General features: G+C 35.0%; 1 protein-coding gene across 1 annotated transcript in view; it reads left to right on the top strand.

The window, feature by feature from the left end:
* Aff2 (AF4/FMR2 family member 2) overlaps positions 1–10,190 on the top strand; it is a 328,595-nt gene that overhangs the window by 12,217 nt on the left and 306,188 nt on the right. Inside the window, exon 3 of the mRNA XM_031388369.1 lies at positions 8,382–9,242. Coding sequence (XP_031244229.1) covers positions 8,382–9,242 — 861 coding nt within the window. The remainder of the gene's footprint in view (positions 1–8,381; positions 9,243–10,190) is intronic.

Genomic DNA, 10,190 nt, shown 5'->3' on the forward strand with positions numbered 1-10,190 from the left:
AGAAAGATACAAAAACTCACAAAAACAATAATCAAAAGAAACAAGTAAAAGATAAATTAGATGAAAATGTAAAAGGATACAAAATGTCCCCAAAATTCCACTGAGGCCATTTTTGTGTTGTCCAACTAACTAATTCTGGGCTTGAAGACTGAAATAAACTGTACTTATATATTCAGTAGGATTCACATTGCAGAAAACTTATTTTGCCTTTGCTAGCAGGCATCAATTGCAGATAGCTTCTTGGTGAGGGCTTTGGCCTAGTGTCCACATCTCCCTCTTGGTACTGGGACCCCATCTGGATTGAACCTTGCAGGGCTTGCAAATATACTGCAGTCTCTGTGACTCCATATGTACATCAGTCCTGCTGTATCTTGAAGACACTGCTTTCTTGGAGTCATCCATCTACTCTAGCTGTTACTTTCTGCCTACTCTTCTGCATTGAGCCCAGAAACTTGAAGGAGAAGAGCGGCTGGATGGATGAAGTCCCTCCTTCAAGACTAAGTGTTCCAAAAGCTCACATTCTCCTGCATGTTGTCTAGTTGTGGATCTGTATTACTTACCATCTAGTATAAGGAGATGCTTTCTTTAATGATTGTTGAATGAGACAATGATTTATGGGTTTAATAGCAGTCTATCATTAGGAATCATTTTATTCTATGTTCTTTTAGCAGGATTAGGTTTTAGTGTTTGGTTTTCATGTAGGTCAATGACCTATGTAGTCTCAAGTTCTTTACTGCCTGAACATTGGCAGGCATTAGTTCCATCTCATGGAGTAGAACTTAAGTCCAATCAAAATGTGGTTGGTTTTTCTCATAACATTTGTGCATTAGTCCTCTTTTAAAAAATGAATCTAATTATTATTAATACAATTACTATTACTAGTGCTATTTTACAGATTTTCATGGCTCCATTAAAATGAGGAAACTGAGGTACAGAAAAGTTTAATTTTAATGGTACTTGATAAACACCAAGGTTGATGTAGACTTGTTTGAATTGTTGTTGTGAGAATCAAATGAAATGGTGGAACACCTTGCCTTAAAATCTGTAAAGTACATAAAGTTACAGTTTTGTTATTATTAATACATAAAGAAAGCAATGGCAACTCATGGCCAGAGAGATTAACTGTGAAAATGTCAGAATTAGGAAAAAAGGAAATTACTAAATCACATACTTCAGTTACACTACAATAAAATAGAAGAAAAATCAACTTCAAAACTTGAATTATTTTGCTTATTTTATTAAAAGGAAATACTATGGTGCAATAGCCTCTTAGCACATTAGTCTGGCAATGAAATTATACTAGCAATCTGTCCATAACGTTAGAAGCAAACTGAGGGAACCTTGAATTTCCTAAAGTAATGAGAAGCAGAAAGCTTAAATGAAGCAGTGCTGTTAGTCATGATCCACAAAGCAGACATGTAATTCATGCTTGAAAATACTTGTGAAATGCATTTCCTTGGTGATAGAAAGACTGCAATTACTTGGAAAATAATGACTACGCAGGTTACTTTTAAGGAATCAACCAATTACGTAGAACAAGATGTAAAGTACTGTGATATTTTAAAAAGTCTACAATTGATTGAAACAGCTAAAGTTCATCTTTGAAATGTTTAGAATTTTCGATCAAGTCTGCTGAGAATATCTTCCTCCTTAACAGGATTGCTAAGCCTCTGGAGGGCAAAAAGGAGCATTTCACGTCCACCACAAGTTGCTATTATGTATAATGAGAGAAGATAATGTAGGTATAGAAAGATGGGTTGTAGGCTCCACTAGGTTTTCTATGTCATGTCTAATTTTTTGAGAAATTACAAGACTACATGACACTCACCTCTCCAATGGTGAGGAGGCAGAAAATTGATGCTGGCAACCAGTGCTGAATTATGAAGTATCTAGTGGTTGTTAAATAGTGGATTTTTTTTTTTCGAGGTTATCTATGCTTGTATGTCTATACCTAACTTTGACTCATGAGTATTTTTTACTTGCCAGTATTTGGCATAAGAATTATTACAGCATCTCCTACTTAAAGCCACAGCACATCTGTTATGCAAACCATATAGATCTTCATTCAATTTTTAGCTTAGAAAACTTGGACTGTAAACTCAACCTTAGATTATCTCCTATAGAATTCCTGTCATGAAGCATTCTGAAACAATTGCTCTATGAGAAACTTTGTTCTACTCTACCCCTGTAGCTACAGAAGCTTATTGTGATAGTTTAGCCCCTAACTTGAAATGAACACTCACTTCCACTGAGTTTGAATTTAATGTAATGCTCTTGGTTTTTTTCTCCTCATAAGAAAAAATGTATAAGGAACACCTTGGTATATTCTAAGAAAAAAAAACAGTCTGTGCTAAGGAAAAATGTTTTTAAATTGCTTTACATTTTGTATATGTGAGCCAGTAAGAGAAATCCCCTTTTACATTTTAATATCATGTATATTTTTGTCTCACTTAATGATCTATGGTGAGATTCTTTGCATAGATAAATATTATTCTTTAATCTATAAAGTTTTCATTTTCGACATATCTATCATGGAATTCAAATTTTTCAAGTCATTGTTCAATCAGTAGTAACCAAGTTACCATGCTCTTTGACTTTCATATGTATCATTTATTTCAAGTTATTACATATTCTTTCACTTGATAGAGGTACAGTATGGAATGTAATTTTTTCTGATAAATTCTGCAACAATTTATTTGGTAATTTAATACTAGACCAGTGGCTCTCAATCTGTGTATTACAATCCTTTTGGAGAGTCAAAAAACTCTTTAACAGGGGTCACATATCAGATATCCAGCATATCAGATATTTACTTTACAATTCATATTAGTAGGGGAACTATAGTTATGAAGTAGCAAGAAAAATAATTTAATGGTTTGGGGGGGTCACTGCAATATGAGTAACTGTATTAATGAGTCTCAGCATTAGGAAGCCTGAGAACCACTGTACTAGACATTGTGGCAATTTTTGGTGTATAAAGATGATTCATATTTACATCTTGAATTTTAATAGCTATAGATTTAGACAGGAAATGAAAGCGCACCTTTACTACAAATACTGCATAGTAGTGTGTTAATTTCTAAGCTTATTTAGAGAAATTTTAATTTTCCATTAATTTTAACATCAAATGGATAGATATTTGCCAGTTTAGAAATTCTCTTTGTTCAAATCATGTTTTAAAATGAGTTTTAAAAAAATAGTATGTCAGTATGCCTCAGAAACTAAGGCAACTCTAATAGGTAAACACTGATGAAGAGTCATTAAGAATTAGACATTGTTCTGCCTATGGAGAAAAAAGGTATGTCTTCTATATACCACCAAAATTACAACAGGCATTTTACTAGCTTGCCTGTAAGGAAATGAGATATAAGGTATGTGCATCCAGAGGGTAGTCTGACTTTCCATGGCAAGAGTTATTATGCTGTTGTCTGTAGTGGGAAAGAATATGGTTATTTTATAGAAATCTGCTTCTACTAAATCCATAAAGTACAACAATGATATTTTGAGTGGGAAATTAAATCCCTTTGTTTCTACTGGTAGAGTCAGATCCTTGTTCATACATAGGTGTTTGTGTTTGTAGCATATAGTCATATGACTTGATAAAGAGATGTTTCTCTGAAAATATTTCAGACTTACATCAAATTCTTGGTGAAATTTTAAGGCAGTAGAATTTCTTTGTTTTAGATTTAGGGAGTAAATAGGCATACTGACTTTGGCTGCTCTCCAAATGGTTCATTGTGTAAGTCAGTTAAAGGAAATTGCTATATGCAAAGAGTTTACTCTTGCCTTTGCTAAAAAGTAATTTCTGCCATTAAAATTGTAAACCTAGGGAATTTTAGGGAATAAAAATGATTTCTCCACATCTATATCTTTTAAATATGCCTTTCAAATATGCTTCTGAAAACAGGGCAATTACTCTACTGAGAATTATATAAAATGTTAATTGTTTAATCACTACTTCAGCACCAAGGTTGCATATGATACAACATAAGATGTTCTTGAGGAGAGGAAACTAAAACTGACTTGTATTTATTCAACTTCTAATGATCTCCATCCCCCACAGAAATCCCCTAGCATATATTTAGCATATTTTGGTATAATCTTTGAAATTCATATTTCTCTAACTGCCCTAATTTTTTACAAGTGTCTAAGAATTAACACATGACATGAATTAAATATGTGAAGATCATTCTAATAATGAGGCCAAGGTTCCTAGTTTGATTTTCTCTCTGACTATTCCTTTTTGGTATCCTTTTCTGGCTTTTCTTCTTGCCTCTGTCTATTAAAAATGCATATGCTCCAAATGTTTTGCTTGAGCCCAATCTTCTCATTCAATTTTTCCTTCCCTTGGTGATATCATCCATTTCTAATATATCACCATATAACCTTCCTCATATTTTCTCATCTTCATATACAAAGACAATAAAGTCGTATACATATATCCTTAGATATAGAATAATACCTGAGACTTGAATAAGGAGTACACTGTCTGTGTGACCTAGGAGAGCAGAAAATCATGAGGGCATATGAAGTACCTTGACTGTTGAACATTTATCTTTTATGGACTACATTTCTTTCTACTCTTGTGCATGGAGAGCATACTTATGGCATCTATGGCATAAAGGCCATATAATATATGGCCTTCTTTAATTAATGGCTCCATTGCCAAATGACACCTAGGATAATGGTAGCTTTTGCTCTTTGTAATGTATGGGGCCAGAATAATACTACCTAGACATAGTGAAATCTTTGACTTTTCTGAATTAAACAACTTGTTTTGATAGCCTATTTAGATGTAAAGAGAATCATAAAAGTTAATTTTGAGAATTAGCAACTGAATTTCATCAAATTTATTTCCACATGTATAGCTGCCCTTCATATTTTAGTCATAAAAGCTTTGCTTCCTCATTGCAAAATTGTAAGCAAGAGCTTAATTATTTTATAAAATAACAATCTGGCATTTTATGAGATTAGCATATCCTACAAGGATAAGATAGAGATGGGCTGTTGATTATCCAAAGATTAATTTGGTTGCCTATTTTACTCTTACACATTAGGCTAACATTGTTTTGAAAAGATAACTTTATTTGATTTACTTAAGGAACATTTAAACTCCTGAAAAAAATCTAACTCACTGGAAAGACACAGGAGAGCTTGAGTCACTGTTGATGAACAATGTAGCATTTCAAACTAAATGAGTATGAATCATCAACATGTAAACACAATCACCCCCAGAATATGTAGGCAGGTACCAGTAATTTATACAGTTCTCTGATTAAAAGGAATTAGATTCATGTTAGTCATAAGTTAGCTCAATTAGATGTTGTTTAATCTATTGCCTTGTTTAAAGTTTGTGTAGTGAGGACAACATAGTTTAACTGATTTCCCTATCAAACAGGCTTAGCATTTTATGGTATAATATACTGCAAAGATTGATATGTCACACAAATCAAGCATTCCTTGTAATCCAACCACCAGTAAGAAGATAGCTTTAATTATAATGTACAATGTATCACTACATGTCATGGAACCCATAATTAGGGGGTTTTCTGTTTTTGTTTTGTTATTGTTTTGTAAAATTACTCATAGATGGATGTCTGGGTCCACTTCTCTCAGTTCTAGGAACCCATGTGGTACAGACCCCTGCAGATCCCATGATACCTAAGTATCTGTTATTTCATCAGAGCTTTGATCATGTTGATTTAGAGGGCTATGTGTCCTTGGTATCCTCCACTCCCTCTTGCTCTTCCACTCTTCCCACCTCCACTTCTGGTAGAGTTCCTTAAGCCCTAAGGTGATAAATTTGATTGAGATATCCCCTTTAAGGCTAAATGTTCCAAAGTTTCTCATTCTCTGTATAAAGTCTGACTATGTGCTTCTTTATTTGCCCCCATCTGCTGTAGGAGAAAGCTTCTCTGATGGTGGTTGGGCAAGGCACTGACTTATGAGTATGTAGACTGTCTTTAGGAGTAACTTAATTGCTACTATTAAAAGAAAAACAGAAGTATTTAGTCTTATCTAGTCTTAGGTTCTTTGTCACTCCAGCAGAATTAGGTACTGGTTTCTCTTACGGGGTAAGCCTTCAGTCAAATCAGATATTATTTAGTTATCTTACAAGCAGGACACCAGTGTAGACCCAAGGGTTTTTGTGTCTGTGATGGTGTTTATGCCTCCCCTTTGGTAGTATGAAGCATACTTCCCTATACCAAAAATGCTAGCTCTTAAAGGTAAAGGCTTTATGTGGGCAACAGCTCAACTTCCATATTCAGTGAGTCTATTAGATCTTGTTTTCAACAATGTCAACTTGCCATCAGTTTGTAGATTGCTCCTTAGAGTCTTGGCAACAGCCTGGTTTGTTTGGGGGCTTCTATGAGACTCCTTTGTCCAACAGCTCAGTTATATATAACTCAATCCCAATCCTGGAATCTTTATTTGGCAACAAACAATGTCCCATGGGTCTCTGTCTCGCACATTAATTGGTTATTTCATTTAGGTCACCTTCATAGTTGTATTTTTTAGGAAGCTTCTATTATATTAGTTTTCCACACTACCCTTCAATGACCCTTAGTTTTAGCTATTTTTCCCTGTATTCCCTTCCTTGTGCCCCCATCCATCTCTACCTCTCTCTAATTGATGCTCCCATTCTAGTCTTTATCCTCATTCATAGATAACTTTATCTTCTATTTCCCTTTCCTAGGAAGATCTGTCCTTCCCAGTCCCTTCCTCTCCATCTACCCATTTTGTTCATATGGATTATAGCTGGGTTATTACTGAATTAATATCCACATACAAGTGAGTATATACCATCTGTGTCTGGGTTACTTTACTCAGAATGATTTTTTCTAATCCCATCCATATTCTTGTTAATTTCATGATTTCTTTTTTTAATCATCTGAGTAATATGACACGGTATAAATGCAGCACATTGTTAATCCATTCTTCTTTTGTGACATTTACATTGTTTCAAATTTCTGGCTCTTATGAAAAGAACAGGATGTTTTGGCAAGTATCTCTGTGGTAGGATAAATCTTTCTTTGCTTAAATGACCAAGAGTTGTATAGCTGTGTCTTGAAGTATATAAATTCCCATTTTCTTGAGAAACTACAACACTGATTTATATAATGACTATAAAAGTTTACACTCCTATCAGCCATAAATGAGAATTCCCCTTACCTTACATCTTCACCACAATGAGCTGTCACTTGTGAATATGATCTTAGCCATTTTGACATGTGTAAGATGAAATCTCAAAAGTAGTTTTGCATTTGTGTTTCCTAGGTGGCTAAGGATGTTGAATCTGTATTTAAGTGTTTCTCAGACATTTGAGTTTCCTCTTTTGATAATTCTATTTACATCTGTACCCCATTTTTAAATTAATTAATAAATTACTTTACTCATTTATATTTCAAACATTGCCCCCTCCCAGGCCCACTCCCAGAGATTTCCCCCCTCCCCCTCCCCTTTGCTTTTGATACTACACAGCAACAGTATACTCCATTTTTAATTGAATTGTTGATAGTTTCTAATGTGTTATTCTTTATTATATTTTGGTTAATAGACCTCTTGTAGATATAAAGTTGGTAAAAACCTTTCCCCATTCTGTAGGCTACTGTTTTGTCTGAATGACTATAATTTTTAGTTTCATAAGGTCCCATTTATTGATTTTTTTGATCTCAGAACCTGTGCTAATAGTGTTCTGCTCAAAATTTGACAATGAGCTTAAGGCTATTTCCAACTTTCTCTTCTATCAGTATCAATGTATCCAGTTTTATGTTGAGTTCCTTGATCCATTTAGACTTCAGTTTTTTGCAGGGTGACAAATATGGATCCATTTGGATTCTTTAACATGCAGACATCCAATATGACTAGCACCATTTGTTAAAAATGATGTCTTTTTATCTTATGTATATTTCTGACTTCTTTATTAAAAATATCAAGTGTCCATAGGTGTGTGGATTTATGCCTGGGTCTTCAATTAAATTGATCAGTGTGTCTGTTTTTGTAGCAATGCCATACTGTTTTTAATGTCATAGCTCTATAGTTCAACTTGAAATTGGGGGTGGTGATACTTCAAGAAGTTCTTTTATTACTCAGTATGACTTGGGGTTATCTTGGGGTTTGTGTTTGTATGTGTGTCCCTATGAAACTGAAAATTGTTCATTGAAGGTCTGTGAAGAATTCTATTGGGATCCAAACTTCTTTTTGATATAAAATTTATGTTTTCCTCATTTAGCACACAAAGTATGAAATTACATGACAGTGTGGCAATTTTAAAGACCTTTCTCTACTGGTCTCAATAAGGCATCTATTTGAAGTGTTAATTTTAAGAAGCAGACATCTACTAATTTTCTCTTCCCACCCTCATCTTTTTGTTACTTTAGACAAACAAAGGGGATGCTCTTGCCAACCGAGTCCAGAATACTCTTGGAAGTTATGATGAAATGAAGGATCTGCTATCTAACCATTCCAGCCAGAACCATCTGGTGGGCATCCCAAAGAATTCTGCGCCCCAAACACCCAGCACCAAAAGTGAAGCAAGTTTTTATCCAGAACAAAAGAATAGAATGATCCCATCTCACCAGGAGAATACCCACTCCTCAACACCGATGCCTCCACCTTCAGTCGTGATACTGAATTCCACTCTAATACATAGCAACAGAAAATCAAAATCTGAATGGCCACGAGATAGTCACAACACTAGCCCTGCACAAGCAAGCCAGACCAACAGTCAACCAAACAAGTTGCAGACATCTCCACAAGACCCACCTCAAACCCGTCTGGAAGACTTCTTTGTCTACCCAGCTGAGCAACCCCAAATTGGTACAGTTGAAAAATCTAACCCATCTACAAAGGAAGATAATAACCCTAATTCGGGTGGAGAAGATGCTTTCAAGGAAATTTTTCAGTCTAATTCACCAGAAGAATCTGAATTTACAGTGCAAGCACCTGGGTCTCCCCTAGTTGCCTCATCTTTATTAGCTCCCAGCAGTGGCCTTTCAATCCCAACATTCCCACCAGGGCTTTACTGCAAAACAAATATGGGACAACAAAAACCAACTGCATATGTAAGGCCCATGGATGGGCAGGACCAGGCAACTGACATCTCTCCAACACTGAAGCCTTCCATTGAATTTGAGAACAGTTTTGGAAACCTCTCCTTTGGATCGCTGTTGGATGGAAAACCTAGTGCAGCCAGTTCAAAGACTAAACTGCCAAAGTTCACAATCCTGCAAACAAGTGAAGTAAGTAATTTTTAAAGTTTTCTTTTATTTCATAGTTGGGTTTTCTATTCTTCCTTATCAACTACTTGCAACCTATTCATTTTTCTTACTGGACTATGTGCCTGGATGTCTTCAAGGTGAATTTGATACTTAATATATGTATATGGTAACTTGAGAGCCGACTAAGTAACACGCTGTAAGTTCAGTTAAGTCTCTATAATTTGTATTGGTGCATCATTGGGCTGAGTGAATGAAATAGGATTGTTATAGAATTATTTTAGAAAATTAACCTTTAATAAAATTATGTAGAACATGAAAGCATTTTCTAGAATGAATGCATTAATTTTTTTCTTTGAAACAAGACCTCATATAGCCAAGACTGGCATCAAATTTACAAAGAAAGAAAAAATGATCTTAAACTCCTGAATCTTCCCCCTCTGCATCCTCCTCCCCTTCCTCTTCCCATGTGTTCCAAATACAAGCATACACCACAATACTCAGGGCCTAGTACAACAAGGCATTTAAAACACTTCCTTCTTGTCTTATGAGTCTGTTTAGAGGGGTGTTATTTGGCAAGTTACTGATATTACTTTCTTATTCCCTAGTCTTCTTTCAGGTGCCACTATCTTTCACAGATGCCTACATAGCCCTTTTTATAATTACCTCTATCCTTGCTGTATGTTCAACAAAGTCTCACTGTAGTTAAAATGACTAATACTTTGTCTAACTCAAGAACCATTGGCTATAAATGAGAAGTCTAATGGGAGGGACCATAGCCTCTTGTGAATAAATAGGTAATGACTATGTCAGGCCTTATGGATCCTGAGTGGAGGATATATATAAGGCTGCCCCTGAGATGACCTCATGTAAACAGCTGCCCACTGCCATTTCAAGAACATAATTTCTTTTTTTTTGTTGTTGTGTTCTTTTTTTTTCTTCTTTTTATTAGATATTTTCTTTATTTACATG

This window comes from Mastomys coucha, chromosome X, assembly GCF_008632895.1.
Source record: "Mastomys coucha isolate ucsf_1 chromosome X, UCSF_Mcou_1, whole genome shotgun sequence".
Taxonomy (NCBI): domain Eukaryota; kingdom Metazoa; phylum Chordata; class Mammalia; order Rodentia; family Muridae; genus Mastomys; species Mastomys coucha.